Source organism: Mustela nivalis, assembly GCF_964662115.1.
Source record: "Mustela nivalis genome assembly, chromosome: 6".
NCBI lineage: Eukaryota > Metazoa > Chordata > Mammalia > Carnivora > Mustelidae > Mustela > Mustela nivalis.
In genome coordinates this window covers 16797711-16813609 of record NC_139025.1, presented here as the reverse complement: position 1 = coordinate 16813609, position 15899 = coordinate 16797711, and the positions used below count along the sequence as shown (strand labels likewise).

Below are 15899 nucleotides of genomic sequence, written 5' to 3'. Positions count from 1 at the left end.
TGGGCAACAGGGGTGCGGGACACCTATCTCACAGGGTTGCTGGGAGTTCTTAGTGGGTGGGCGAGTTTGGCGGCTACAAGGAGTTTAGTGAGTTAAGCTAAGGAGGAAGAGCCGGTAAAAAGGAATGAGCTTATCAGTAAGAGAGTCTAGGCAACACAGGAACAAATGCTGAAGAGTGATGAAGTCAGGCTCGTGAGCTCTTAGTAAATCTCTGAGTGGATGCTCAATTCCTGACTTCCGGTGACTACCTTTCAACCCGAAAACCCCTTTGACACAAGGCAGAAGTACCTTTTCACGATTCCTGTCCTTTCCCGTCCTCAATCCTGACTTTAGAGCCACTAAAGGCTTAACAAGCTGGGGTGGGCAGAATGTTCATCCAGGGAGCGTACTGAGATTAGTACAGACCTCTGGGCCCCAGATTCTGATTGCTGGTGGCTGGGCGTCTGTGGTTCATCAGCATGCCAGCGTAGTTCGGATGTTGCACACGCCCCAGGGCCTGTGGGGCAGCTAACATTCAGGTCATAATCTAAGCTTCTAGATTGAATGCTGCCCTTCACTTTGTGGTCCCATGGTAAGGTTAGTTACTGAAAGCTTTGGGGGTGCCACCTCCAGCCACGAGGCAGTAACCGGCACTGGACTCCTGCCGGGAACAATTAGGAAACTGGAAATAACGGAAGGAACAGCTGTGTGCAGGCAGTGGACAACAGGTAGCACAGGACGGGGCTCCCTGAGTGAAGGGATATGCAGTGAGGCTTATCGTCAGCCCTGGCTTTCTGCTTAATGTATACTTCCTGGACTCTGGCCCAAGGAGGGGGAAACCCTAGGGAAGCATGGCGATCTCACTGGGTTGAGGAAGCAGAGGTCAGGATGTAGGCAGGCTAACCTGGCTGGAATTTGAGAAGCAGAGGCACCATGTGGCGGAAGGGTACAAAAATCCAGATCGATAACATCCTTTTTTTTTTTTAATGTATATGCAGGTGAGGTGCAGAGGGAGAGAGATAATTTCAAGCAGGCTCCATGCCCAGTGCAGAGCCCAACGCGGGGCTTGATCTCATGACCCTGAGATGATGACTTGAACGGAAATCAATTGTTGGGCGCTTAACTAACTGAGTCGCCCAGGCCCCCCTAGATGGACTGCATTCGAAGCTGTGTGTGTATAGGGTCAAACTCCACACGGCTGGGCAAAGAATTACTACCAAGAAGGTGTGAGGTGAGCCATCCCCATAGCTTATAAAGGACTGGAAGAGGCTCAGCTCCCCTCAAGCAGAGCGGAGAGTCCTGGCTGAACCACCAGTCAGGGACACCTGAGTATCTTAGTGTTTAGGGTTAACTCTTGATCTGCCCTAATAAAGCTTAAAAACAATTCTCAAAATGATCAAGTTGACCAACAAATACATTAACTGCCTATTAAAACAGATATATGGGTCTTTAAAGAAAGACAAGATCCAGACACTCAACATAGGAACTAATACTCAAAATGACCAGCATCCAGTCAAAAACTACTAATCATGTGAAGCAGCAGGAAAAAAACAGAACTTGCAACCAGAAGAAAAAGTCAGTTGGTAGAGACACAGGAAAGAGAGAGATGGTAGAATTAGCAGAACAGGACTTTATAACAGTGACTATAAAGGCTGCCATCAAGAATGAAGCAAAACGTGATCAAAACAAGGAACTGAATGGAAGACACGGAACTAAACGGAGCTTCTAGAGCTGAAAAAGAGAGTTTCTGTAAGAACAAATCCGCTGAGCGGTTTTAGCAACAGATTAGACTTTGTAGAAGAAAAGAGTATTTACACAGCGGTAGAAACTACCCACATTGGAGCAGAGTTCATGGTGAACTGAAAACACCTGACTGCACCTCTCTGTGCTTTAGTTTCCTCAACTGTAGAACGGGGACAGCAGTACCATCTCACGGGCTCTTGTATGATTAAGTGCTTTAACATTTAGAAGCTGGTAGGACAGTACATCAAGTGCCTAGTAGATAATAAACACCTAATAGGTATTAGCTAGTGCTGCTGTTATCATCTTGGAGGTTGGCCCAGGAAGCCTTGGGAGCACAGGGAAGAAACATCAGAGTAAGAAAGGGACATGCAGGGCTGGTGGAAAGCCAAGGGGGTGAGGTCCTCCAAGCAGAAGCAGTGCTCAGCAAGGCACAGAGACGAGAAGGGATGGGGCCACTACCTCCCAGGAAGGGTGCAGCCAACAGGGCCTTAGCTGAGGCCCAGGAAAGGCTCTGGGGGCTGTGGAGACTCTCCGAAAGCCTTTTTGGTTTCCTCCCAACAAAACTTACCTCCTCCGTCATCTGATCCAACCAAGCTCTGCTGTCTGAGGCGGTGACTGCCCCCAAAAAGAAGGAAAGGAAAGAAAATGAATTTCACATGCAGAAAGAAACCACCCCAATTATTACTGTGTCTGTCGTTTTTCCTAGATGAGGTCTCTGGACCCACTTTCCTCTATCAACTTGGTCAAACCTAATTAGGCAACTAGGTCTGCCAATACAGTTGTACAAGCCGTGCGGAGCACTATTCCATAGAATATGATATGAATGCTTCTCTCACCCCTGGGGGGGGGCAGGCATGAAATTCAGTGGTCTTGCCTTTACATTCTGTCTTCACCTAGAAACCTTCTCCTTTCCTTTCTGTTACAAGTCTTGGGAGAAGGCCAGGTTCAGAAGCCTGGCATTGTTTCTCCCCATCTGAATCAACACAGAAGAATACATAGGTCAGCACTCTGATACCTGGACATACGGTTCTAAAAACCCTGGAGAAGGACATGGACATTAATGCCAGGGTCTAGACCTTCAGCTAAGGAAACAGCATTAACTGAACCCTGGATCTAGTGTGCATCACTAAAGGCCCAGACGAAAGCCAGATTCATTCTATTTTCTAATGCTGAGTCCAACAAAGGCTGCGTAGATAATGACCACCAAGACTGCACTGCTAGCAAAGGTTACCAAAGGATGCAAAAGAATGCTGGAAACATACTCTTCTATTTCTTCAGAAGCCCTCCTTCCTGACCTGAAAAAAAGAAAAACGAGGTTCATGAGAACCTACTAGTCTCATGCATTGGCGGGGTACGCTGGAAAGGGGGTTTCAAAAGCAAGGGCAAATTAGCCTACTCCGAGCGCTTTACTGACCTGGACTTCTCTTTCTAGACCAAGGCCCATAACCAGCATGGGAGAATTACAGACATCATAATGCCTACTTATAGCCTTATTTCACTGTAACTCCAACTTAAACCGTCGAGTTTAAGTATAGATTGGGAAATTCAGAACTCAAATGGATATTGATGATATGGTGCCCTCCTTTCAACAATCAATGGGCCAGTTTATAGAGCACTTTCTTAGGACTGAGGCCTTGGGTCTTCCCTTGGAGCTTTAGTTGTTAGCATGGGCAGTTTCGCAGTAGTAAAAAGAGAAGAACTGACCAGCCAGTTCAAGCCGTAAGCTCTGGGTCTTTCCAGAGCCTCCACTTGAAGCACCAGAAGACCCCATGAAGGATGATGGGCAGGTAATGCCCTTCAGATGTTCCATGAGAACAGGAAGCCTAAAGATATACAGACATTTATCTAAGGCTGTGATTCTCAAACTTCAATGTGCCTAAGAACTATCTGAGAAGCTTGGTAGACATGCAGATCACTGGATCTGGAGGAGAGAGCTTTCTGGATCAACTGGTCTAGGGAAAAAGGAGTCCAGGAATACATTTTTTTTTTAAGATTTTATTTATTTATTTGACAGAGAGAAAAACAGTGAGAGAGGGAACACAAGCAGGGGCAGTGGTAGAGGGAGCAGCAGGATTCCTGCCAAGCAGGAAGCCCGATGTGGGGCTCGATCCCAGCACCCCAGGATCATGTCCTCAGCCGAAGGCAGATATTTAACAACCAGGCCACCCAGGTTCCCCCCGGGGAAATGCATTTTAAACAAATCCCTAGGTAATCCTAATGTAAGGTGGTCGCTACTGACCCTCTGAGAAACACAGATCTAAAGTCTTCTAAATGAGACTGGCCAAATGTTGACAATAATTAAAGTCAGGTGTTGGGTACATGTTGATTACTTTTCTGTATGTCTGAAAATTTCCCCAGTAGATTTTGTTGGTTGGTTGGTTGGTTGGTTGGTTTTTTAATCACTTCTTTCAAATCCGAAGTCAGTCACCACGATGAGCATGGGCAGAGGGTGCTGGCAGTGTCAGGAGTCGGGGTGCATGGAAGGCATTTGACAGAGCCTCTCCTGCAAGTGACACTGGAACCAACCAGCAATTCCTGCAAAATGCAAACAACGCCTCCCCCTCTCTGAGTATAATCTGAAATTAAAGCCAAGTTTAAAAGGACTGGTGTCCGTGAAATTTAGACCACACCAACTGCACTGTTAAGGAAGGGGATGGGGGAGAATTTTGGCCTCCGTTGGGAGGGAGAAGAGCAGCCAGTTCTAGCTAAAGCTGACGAACAGGATGAAACAACTCTGAGGGGGTCTCCCAGGCTGCAGTTCTGACTCCTCATAGGACAGTAAAGAGACAAAGCAAGTCAGGGGAGGAGAACAAATGAGACAGAGAAGGCAGAAGGGGGCATCACAGGTAAACTGCAATGGGGTGCCCAAGGCATCGCCACCGGGGTACTGCTGGATGATCCTCCTTTCCAATACTGCTCTAAGTCAAGAAACCTAACAGCCGCCAAAGCCACCTCTATCAGTGTGGAAGGACAGAGGTTCTGCTTTCAGCTCACGTCTGCTCCCCAGGACCACTGCCTTTAATTGTCCCGGTGAAGTTGAACTCTACCAACTCACCATCCAAATGCCTTGGTAACATGTCACCAATGGCAGGAGGGCTCAGATGAATATAGGGTCCGAGAAGAACAAGGTGATTAAGGCACCTGCACTTTGTACATAAGAGACAAAGCATCTCTGATCGCCCTTAGTAGTTGTTAGTGCATCGTTCCTTCCTAAGCAATGGGCCATGGCCAAAGTAGTGGCGATTCCGTCTAAAGGTAATGCGAATCTTCAGGGGAAGGCTGATTAACGGCCATTTATCCACTCAACATCCAGAGCGGGGATGAGTTTCCCATTCAGCATAATTGCTGCGGAGCTCACGATCTCCTCTCTCTTGCTCCAGGAGGAGCCCAAAGACCCTCCCAAATTTCATCTCACCCCATGACAAGGAGCAAGATCAAAATGGGGCCCTCAAGGTCAGAGGGCGGGGATGCTCTCAGGCGGCCTGCTCTCCCGTTCTCCCCCATTTTCTCGCACTCTCTCTGCCAGAAATAGCAGATTCTGGGCAAGCCTTCTGCTTGGGAGATGGACAGGCAGTCCAGTGGGAACTCAGGCAAGGCCCTGGAGAACTGGCCATGGAACACCCTGCCTTTGACAAAGCTGAGCGTTTTCTGGCCTCATCTAGCAAGCCTGCCCTTTGTTGCAAACACACTGTTGTTTATTTTTGTTTTGGTTTTAACATGAATCTGTTGCCCAAATTGGGAGATGCTCTACAAAAACCCAGACTTCTGGATTCTTCAAACACAAAGCCTGCAAACTGGACCTGCATTCCCACATGGAAAACTCTGGGGAAGTGGAGTGTGGCTGTGATGAGCCTGAGCTCCCGGCCCTGCCCGACACTGGGGGGCGCGTAGAAGCCCCTTATCCTTCACTCTGCACTGCTGGCTCTCTTACAGTGGAAGTTAAGAGGCAAGTGAAGTACTTCATGTAGCTTTATGGCGACCTAAAAGCAAGAGAAGCGAATGGAAGGCTGAGTGGGAAGCGTGTTTAGAACTGGCAGAGTGTGTGTCTTTAGAGGAATGTGAACATGGAACTAACAGTCTGTGTGGGCACCTCAGTAACGTAACTGAATGTGTTATTCTGAAATAAAATCCTGCTTCACAGACATACTGGACCTGCCTGGTCCCCAAAAGTACTTCAGGTCTCCCAAGGACATAGAATCGAGCACAGTGATTTTCAAACTATAGGTCATGCCCCATGGTGAGTCATGGAATCAATTTAGTGGATCGCCTCCAGCCTTTCTTATCTTTTCCTTTAATTATTTATTCTTGACAGAGAGAGTGAGGGGGAGGGGCAGAGGGTGAGGTTGAGAGAGAAGCTCAAGCAGGTGCCTCACTGAGTGGGGAGCCCAACATGGGGCTCAATCCCATGACCCCGAGACCACAACCTGAGCCAAAATCACCAGTCGGATGCTTAACCCCAACTGAGCCACCCAGGTGCCCCTCTTTTTGTTTTTTAAAAGCATAAAGTAGAATAGGAAAGAGAATGTCCTGCAAATAGTAAGGATAAGTATTACACAAACTCCTTCCCCCAGTTTTAAATATAGACGTAGAGTATATTTTTAAATTGTTGGTGACAGGTTAAAAACAAAATAAAAACAAAATGCAGCGGTCTATCAGAGCTCAAGAGGATGGGTAACTAAAGAAGGATCTGGACTGAAGTCCTGCCTCCCACAGACTGGGGATGTGAAGTAGAAAACTGTGGGTTCTGGCTCATTCTCCTGACAGACATACATCTGAGGAAACCGTGTGACCTGGTCCAGGCCCAGGGCAGGCTGTCTACAGGGCTGCAGTCAGCTCTGCCCTGGGCTTCTGGTCTCTTACTACACCCCCTGGCCACGTGCCTTCATCTTCAGAAGTGGCCCCTTGGGGGGGGGCGCTGGGAACCTGACAACCGTAACATGGGGGACACCACCTTAGGCAGCTGGATCATTCTTCAGGTTTCTTCCCCTTCCTGTCTGCCAACTGCCACGTGCTCAGCCCCGCTGTGGAAAAGAGGCAACACCGATTTCAGAGACACTATGTGACAGAAAGGGCCATGGGGCACGGCCAAGTGTGCTTCATCCAAATCACCCAGCTGGTGAGTACCGAGGCTGCAGCCCATCTCTCGACTTCCACCCGGGATTCCAAACACACTGCCCACAGCCTTTTCAAAAGGAGTTACCCGCGATTTTCAGATGTCCCCAGGGCACCCAGACATCTGTTTGGATTTCCTGGGCAGACGGCCCATTCCTGACTTGCCACACTTACGGAAGGCAATAGAACGTACAGAAAACTGAAAGCTACAGAGAATCCTTTAAACCAATAGTTCTTAACCAGCGGTGTGCAAGAGAATCACTGAGGGTTTTTTGTTTTTGTTTTTTTGGGTTTCTTTTCAGTGTCTCTGTGCTGCGCCTCACCCCAGGCCCTCTGAGGCAGTAATCTCTAGAAATGGGACCCAGTCACACATGAGAGTCAATGCCCTACACCTCACCGCAGATAGTAAGCTGAACTACGGGTACTAGGCAGCAAAATGGAAACCCTCCTGCCCTATCCTGCTGAGATGCCCCCTTCCTTCTAACCAAAGTGTTAATGAACTCTCACTTGACCTAAAAGTTGAGGGGAGGGAAGAAAAAGCTTCACAGACTGCAGCCTCCATTCCTGCGTAATCCTGAGTCGGCTTCCCCGAAATCCAGACAAGATTCCACGCTGTTCCTAGCCAAAGCAGGTGCTCTTCAGGCAGGCAGGCCCAGGAGCAGTGTAGATCCGATTAGAGATGCTTGTTCAATATTCAAAATGTAAAACATAGAGGTTGCTGAACCAGCACTTGGAAAAGTTAATTAAATGCCAGGTTTCTTTTTAAGAGCTACTCCATCACTTGCTGATTGCTTTGGCCATTTTGCAGAATGAAGCTTTAGCTCCGGACAGTGACAGGAATGTTCCCCTTCACCTCCCACCTTGTGGGGCTAGGGTAACAGGGGTAAGGACACGCGGGCTTCTTGCTTGCGAGCCAGTGACACACAGACCCGGTGGGTGACTTGGCACGGGCGTTGTCTAGCTATCCCTACTTTCATGTAAAGCCTTGTTCAGCCCAACCCGCAACTGGTCACTCCTGGTTTTCACCCTGCTTCTCTCTAACCCATGCTACGTTTCCTCCCCTTGGCTTCCCATCGCCATCTTTGTTCCTCAGGGGGAGGCCCATTCCCAGGTCCTGCCCCACAAGCCTGTCGCAGGAAGGCTGATGACTGATGCCATCAGCAGTTAACATTTATTGAGATTGGTGGGTACCTAGCACTGTTATTATATTATTTTCTTTACATACATTACTTTTATATTATACTATATATGTATATATTTTTAAAGATTTTATTTATTTATTCGACAGAGAGCGTGAGAGGGCACAAGCAGGCAGAGCAGCAGAGGGAGAGACAGGCTCCCCACTGAGCAGGGAGCCTGATGCGGGGCTCAATCCCAAGACCCTGGGATCATGACCTGAGCCGAAGGCAGAGGCTTAACCAACTGAGCCACCCAGGCACCCCATATATAATGCCATATATATTTTATTGATATATACTATTGTACATTATTTTACTTCATTATCACGTTATCTTTTCTGATTTGCTCCGTTTTACAAACGAGGAGACAGGCTCAGAGAAGTAGAGTAGGTTACCTAAGGTCACCCAGCAAGAAAGCCATAGGGACTGAATACAAACTCCAGCCCATCTGCCATCAACGCCTGCTCTCAATCCCTACATCCCAGAAGCACACAGGTAGCTCTACATGATGGGAGATGCTCATTCCATAGCCTCTGCTTCAAATCCAATTACTATTTTCCATGACGAGGATGCCCTCTCCACTACAGTAGTACTGTACTTTGTCAGGCCTGAAAAATCATTAATGTTCATTTAATTGTTCTGTGGCATTTATTATATGTTTTATTTACAACATGACCGCTCGCGTGTGGCAAAAGAGATGGCATGTAGCGAAGTCACTTCTTCCTCTACACACTCCCTTTCTAAGTTCTTCTGCTCAAACACAACTCCCTTCTCTTGGCTTTCAGAGACTGCACTGCCATTCGACGGGCGTGAGTTGGTCAGCCGGGGACCAGCATGGTGGTACAGGTACATCCTGTGATCGCAGCCACATGGGAACACAACTGAAGCCCGGATTCCTGGGGTCATTCTAGCACTCGGTGGGGGAAGAGATGCTGTGATGTGCAGACCCTTCCACCCGAGAAGTCTGTCTCCTGTGTCCTCCCCGCCGGATCAGACACAAGGCCTCAGCTGCCGTTTCCACGGGTTACGAGCTGAAGGGTGAAAGGCAGCTCTAATGTAGACATCATCTCAGTTAAAATGTTTCTCTCGAGTTTAATGGAATACTGCAGAGATCTAAATGGAGATAAAGTACCACGGCTCAGAGAACAGCCCGGATGCTATCTTTATGCAGCATGACAATGTTCGGTGGTTAATTAGACACCGTTAACCTATTTTAGCAGGGGACATAACTGGGATAAATGGGGGGAAGTGTCCTTGAAGTCTCTTAATATCCACAGCACATATTGGACCCTAGACTCACCTTCTTGCTGCAAGACAGAACAGGCTTAAAATAGACCAAAGGACCAGGCATGTCCCTGACAGCGGCCCGACTGTCCCAAGGGAAGGCCCTCTGCTTGTCCAGCCCCCACGGGCCACGGCCTCTGATCCAGATGTGAAGGGTCTAGACACATGGTTGAAGTGCAACTTGTTACGTGGGAGAAAAAAGCTAGAGCCATGATATGTGGCTCACAGGGCTCCTGTGACAAAAAGAGGAAACTCCGCAGCCAGGGGGCCAAAGTTAGAAGCACTCAGCAAGGGAAAGAGCAAGAATGAGCTACCAGTCAAACAGGAGCCAAAGCTACCTGACGTTGCCAAAATATATCATTCCTCTGGAGGAAAAGAAATCAAAATACCACTTTATTTTGAGGTTTTTCTGCCAGCATCATTTTTAAATGTCCAGTAAAAATCTCCCAAGTGCCTCCGAACCTCACTTGAGGTAAATTTTACTGAGGCATGAGAGAAAGGAGGTAATGTGTCCCAGATCGTGTGACAGCGCACTAGCACATCAAACACCAAGGCTCTATTTTATACATTGTGTGACCCACAAAAAGAGCCTTTATGTGAAAATCTGAATCTGAGCAAAGGAGACGTTGCCACTGTAAGCTCAGCTACCAGGTCTAGACAGTAGCAGGCCATGGACTGGGTCATCTGCTCTAAGATGTCCTCACACCTATCATACCAACTGAAAGTCAGGTATCTGCCATGGAATTTCACTTGCCAAGTTGCAGCTCCCATGTTCTCCCTTTGCCTTGGCTCTTAGCTCTTCCATTCATGAGTTCAGAGTTCAGTACGAGTCTTCTCCCTCCTTTTAAAGACGAGTAGGAAGTCCTCAGAAATCAAGTGTTGGCATTTTGGGGTTTTAGGTCATATTAGATCGTATTTAGCTTCTGCTGGTATCATCAACAAGATGCCCACCAGAAAGATGAAAACCGAAGGCCAGGTAGACTACCAAGCCTGGGTGGGTTGAAGGTATAGTGATTTTATAAGGCAATTCCTGGGTGAAGTTTGCCCCCTGCTGGTCAGATTCAAAATACCAACTCTGTTCTGATCCAAATTCTAAAGGTGCATTTATTTATATCAGGATGAAAAAAAGGTTGAAAGTTTTAATAGCTAAAAACAATTAGGGGCACACATGAAATGTATGTATATGTCTGCTATCAAAAAAGTGGAAGAGTTGAGAACTCTAGATCTTTGTTGTCTCAAATGAACATTATTTTATTCAGACACTTTATTGGGTAACTGATTATTTGGCATTACTAAGAGGTGGTGAGATTTGGGGATCTTTCACCCAGGATTTTACAGTCTGACTGGAGAAAAGAACATTCTAGAAATAGCAGTAGTACTTCCAGAAGATATAAATAGCTGTGCCTGAAAGACTACTACTGCTGCCTTCCCTGTGCATCTTCTACCTGAGAAAAGAGAGACCAGGAAGCAACCTAACTAGAGTCCCAAGGCTAGCCAGACACAGAGTTGGATCTAGAGACCAAGGTTCCCACTCCTCATCTACTGCTGGTCTCAGCTTCCCAGAACAAGCAACGGAGACGGAAGCAACATGTCATGGTAGCGCAAAAGAGGCAACTAGCCATGCTTGCTGCAACCCTTGGAGGAGACTTTCTAGAAGCCTGGAAGACGAGCAGGCTTGGAGAGGCAGAAAGGCTCCAGCAAGGCTCTTCCTGCTGGAGGAAACAACCTGAGTAGAGGTAGGAGGCAGAAAGGGCCAGGGGCGTTTGGAAGGCAACAGGGGACCTGGTGTGGCTGAAATGTAGACGAGATGCTGTCACCGATGGTATAAGCGCTATAAATATACACACTGACATTGGTCAGGAATCAGGAGAGAACCATGGGACTGGAAACGAATTTTCACAGGGTTCCCTTTTTTCCTTCAAGTTAAGTCCACAACTGAAAGAGAGGTGGCAGCGAACACTGTGCCACTCATCGGGCATCAAAGGAGCAGGAAGGGGCCGCGTGGCAGAGGCTCTGTCAGTCCTCCCGCTGGGGGAGAGGCTGGGGAGGAAACGCAGGGAGGAAGCCGCACTCCAGGGCAGTGTTTCTCTGACCGGCTGACATTCTCACTGCCACCCTCAAGAATTTTGCTACAGCTGCGCAATTTCTGCACCTCCTCCATGTTTTACTTTTACTTCAATACATTTATTTAAAGGAAAACTTTAGCTCCTCAATGGAAAGCTAGCATTACCAGCCATATAGAAGGTAAACTGTGAAAAATGAGCGTTTTTTAGAATCACAGAACTTACTTTATCAGGCCGGTGGGAAAGACAGGAAGTGTGAGGCTCAGCGCCTAACTCTGGGAAGTGTGGCCATGAGGACGGAGTGTGAACCAAGAGGAAATCATGGGTCCCCGAAACAGGGACAAACATTTATCAGTGTTTCTGGAGACCTAGATTTCAGTCCATTTTTAATCACTGAAGAGAAGTTTCTGTTCTGTAATGGAGAGACCTATAAAGATCTCCTTCCAATCCCTTACCCACAGTTTTCTCTGCCCCTCCTCTACATCCTGTGGTCCCCCAAAGGCCCATGAATACATTCATACCCAGCCAGGTTGATGGGGCGCTCAAAGAGAAGGTGACACGTGCCACTTCAGGTGACGCTCTTCCGCCTAGCTGTCGGGGAGGCCTCTTTGAACACTCTGGACCCGCCCCGGTGACTCCCTGCTATAGAGGAGCCTGGACAAGGCCAAGGACACCCTGGTACCTCTAAACCTGGCCTCTCCTACGAGGACCACCGTGAAGCCAGGGGGCCCGGGACAGCCACCTGTGACCAGCTGTGGTGAAAGAAACATGGGTCAAAAAGTAAAACCCCTGGCAGCCTCAGAGACCAGAGAAAACCTAGATTCCGAGAGGGGGCTGTCCTTCGGGTGTATATTCAGACCGACAGATGCCCGAGCGGCTGCTTCTGTACTAAAATTGCCCTTGGTTACTTCTCAGTAAAGAACTAAAAAGAAAAGGGAAGAAGTATGAGGTAGGGAATGACGTACACATAGGCACTTTATTTCTGAGAGACTGAGTCCCTCAGAAGGAGGACAAGGAGATCATTTCTGTCAGGGGAATCCCTAGTCACCTCCTCCTGGCATTTGGCTGCCCCAGCTACAAACCAGCGAGTCCCCCACAGCAGGCTGGCTGGCCCAGGATACATAACTTTGTCCTCTGAAAGTTTGTCTATTCAGTAAGATTGTTTCATACGATCAACACTGCATTTCTGGAAGGGTCCCAGAGGACTGCTGGGAAGATAATTTCTTGCTAACAGGCTTGCTATTGCACAAACAGCATAGCGCATGGCCTTTCCGTGAACTTGATAAATGTGTGCATGTGAGGTTTGTGGACGGGCATGGGCCGTAGAACGAGAGGCATGTTCTATTACACTAATTAGCTGTATGACCTTGGGGAGCAGGCCAAGGTGACCTTTTCTAACTCTCAGATTTTATACCTGAGTCCCCGAAGCATCCCAGGCCTCACTCATTTCGCCCTCTCTAAACTGAAGGGGCCCGCACTCCATGACTTCCCAGGTCTCTCCCCAGCTCTATGAATGACACTGACCTTGCCCCATCGTTCCTCATTTATACCATTCCGTAGTCTCACCACGTCCCCCCAGCAGACCCTTCCCTGGAACTGGCTTTTCTGGCCCCAAAATTTCAACTCCTGGGATGTGCTGGTTTGGAGACCCCAAAGTTAACATGGCAAGGAAAAACTAACAAAAAAGGAAGGGAGGAAGGGCAAAAGGAGGAAGGAAACCCTCTTTTCTTCATTCAATCCTTTTTAAAAAGTATTTATTTATCTGAGAGAGAACAAGAGAACGAGTAGGGGGAGAGCAGAGGGAGAGAGGGAATCTCAAGCAGACTCAGCAGTGAGCGCGGAGCTTGCGGTGGGGCTCAGTCTCGGAACCCTGAGATCACGACCAGGGCCAAAACCAAGAATCGGCCGCTTAAAGGACTGAGCCACCCAGGTGTCCCTGTTCAATCATTTTTAGAGACAATAAACATGAACTCCCGGGCACCTGGGTGGCTCAGTGGGTTAAGCCGCTGCCTTCAGCTCAGGTCATGATCTCAGGGTCCTGGGATCGAGTCCCACATCGGGCTCTCTGCTCAGTGGGGAGCCTGCTTCCTCCTCTCTCTCTCCTGCCTCTCTGCCTACTTGTGATCTCTCTCTGTCAAATAAATAAATAAAATCTTTAAAAAAAAAAAAAAAAAAACATGAACTCCCTTCCCACATCAGAAACGTAGCACATTTCCCATCTTAGTCCTCCCCTCTCGTTCCTTAGGGGTTATCAAAACCAGCCACTACCTTCCCAATTGCACAGGGAAATTTACTTTCCCTTCACCCTCCTCTCCTGTATAGTTAACCCAGTCTTAACGTTCCTGGTGTTTTCTTCCTGCTTACTAGGACTTCTCTCTACTTCCTTTCTCTCTGAGCAGCTGGAAAGAGGATGTCTGCCTCGTCGTGCAGCGCCCTCCAAACCTCCAAATCGAGCTCCCCAGAAAGCAGCCTTTTGTCCTCTGGGTCCTGAGTCCCTGGGCTCAACCACTTGGGATCTGGCCAGCCTATGTGTGGGTGCTAAGCTCTGATCTTGGGCCCTGATGGGGCTTAAAACCAGTGGCCGAGTGGGGCTCTGGAGTCAGAGGGTTCAAAGCAGAGTTCACCATTCACTAGCCATGTGCTCTCAGGCAAGCCACGAAAAACTACAAATAGGTGATACCACCACATTCTGCTTCACAGGGTGGTTCAAAGATTCCAATGAGCTAATTCGTGCAAAGCATTTAGCACAGTACATGGCATACAGGAGGTGCTCAGGGAACAGTGGCTGCTGCCAAGATCATTATTATTACTATGTTATTATTCTCACCCCAGTCTCTACTCCCTATGCTGCTGATCACTGCCTAGGCTGGACACACTGTCTTTTTCCTCCTCGGTCCTGCAACTGAACCCCAGCCCTGAAGTGGGTGCTGGCTACATCCGCCCAGCTGAGTTGCTTCATACTTTTTGCTTCTAGAGCCCTTGTTCCCCACCCCTGCTTCCCACATTCCTGCTGCCCCTTGCTGAACTTGCCTGGAGCCCTCAGTAGACATGCCCAGCAGCCCGCCCTCACCGCCTGGCCTGGATGGTGCCGCCCGTCCTCACAGGAGAAACACTCTGCCGGACTCCCAGGGCCTCTCCACCAGCTGGACCCTGCTTCCTACAACAATATTCACTTCGCCTTCAGCATTAACCTCTGGGTTTTTCAGCGGACACCCCTCTCCTGTTTCCCATCTCCTGCTTTATTTTCTCTGCATTTTGATTCCCTTCTTTCATTTCGGCCAATTCCATTTATCCCTGTCTAAAGGGCAACCTGTTCTGGCTTTCAAATCCTTTTGAAAGCATTCCCCACTGCTGGGAAGCTTCTAGAATTCAGTGAAATTGTTTCTAGGCTCCTTAGCACACCTGACTCTCTGTATCACACAGCACAGTCTTTTATGATAGAACAGTCTCAAACAGTGACTTCTACAGCTCTTCCACAGATGGGGCTGGCTGCAGAAAACAACTTGGTACCTACCCCAAAGTCCTTACTCCTTCTTCTGGATTCAAACCCTAATTCTGTTTGGGTTGGCAACGAGTCCAACTGAAAATAATCAATTCCACAGCCTCTTTCACATTGAGGGGTAGGCACACACCATATTTCTGACCAATGAAAAAGACATGGCAGTCCCAGGAAAATATATCCCCCCATTCTGTCTCTTCCAAAAGACAAATTCCTGCTAAGAAACAGTCCTATGCCTTCACCTACATGTCATTCTCCCTCTTCTTAGCTGGAAAACAGAGGTGAGGCCTGGAGGTACAGCAGCCATCATATAACCATGAGGCATGAACATGAGGACGAAGGCCCAAATGGGAAGGATGGTGGGCAGGAGGATGGAAAGAGCTCCATCCCCGTCATCACCATGGAGCTGCCACACCAGCCCTAGACTGTGAAGCCTGGACCTCTTGTTTCCTGAGACAAATCTCTTTCTCTTTAAGCCTCTGTTAGGGGGGTTCCCTATTGCTTGCCGATACAAATGCAACCTCAACTAATACAGCACATCCAGTAGCCAAATGAGAGGTCATCCTAATTGAGAAGGAACACAGATCCCATGGAAAAACAAATCTCAAACAACTATATCTAGTTAAGCATATGGTCTCCTAAGAGAAAGCGAGCATTTCAGTCAGAACAGGAACAGTGCAACCTCGGGACTGGAATGAGCAACATCACTGAAATCTGCTGGGAAAAAAGGCATCCAACTTGGGGAGAAAAAAATGAGCAGACTCTCTCCACAAATTTGTCTAGTCTAAAAAGAGAACACTCTGCTATCAAGAATGGAGAGGAGACCACCTTTAAGATGATTCCACATGAGCAGAAATGGGTTTTTTTATTCCAGCAAATAGCCCAAACCATGAAACATCAAAAAGGCATTCAGAGGTGCCTGGGTGGCTCAGACGGTTAAGCATCTGCTTTTGGCTCAGGTCATGATCTCGAGATCCTGGGCTCGAGTCCTGCCTCGGGCTCTCCTTGGCGGGGAGGCTGGTCTCCCCCTCCCTTGGTGCT

General features: G+C 48.2%; 1 protein-coding gene across 1 annotated transcript in view; it reads right to left on the bottom strand.

Moving 5' to 3' along the window:
* Window positions 1-15899, bottom strand: part of IFT43 (intraflagellar transport 43) — an 80920-nt gene that overhangs the window by 19938 nt on the left and 45083 nt on the right. Inside the window, exons 4-5 of the mRNA XM_082733633.1 lie at window positions 2985-3017; window positions 2291-2337 (exon numbers count right to left, since the gene is read on the bottom strand). Of these exons, the coding sequence (XP_082589759.1) occupies window positions 2291-2337; window positions 2985-3017 (80 nt within the window). The remainder of the gene's footprint in view (window positions 1-2290; window positions 2338-2984; window positions 3018-15899) is intronic.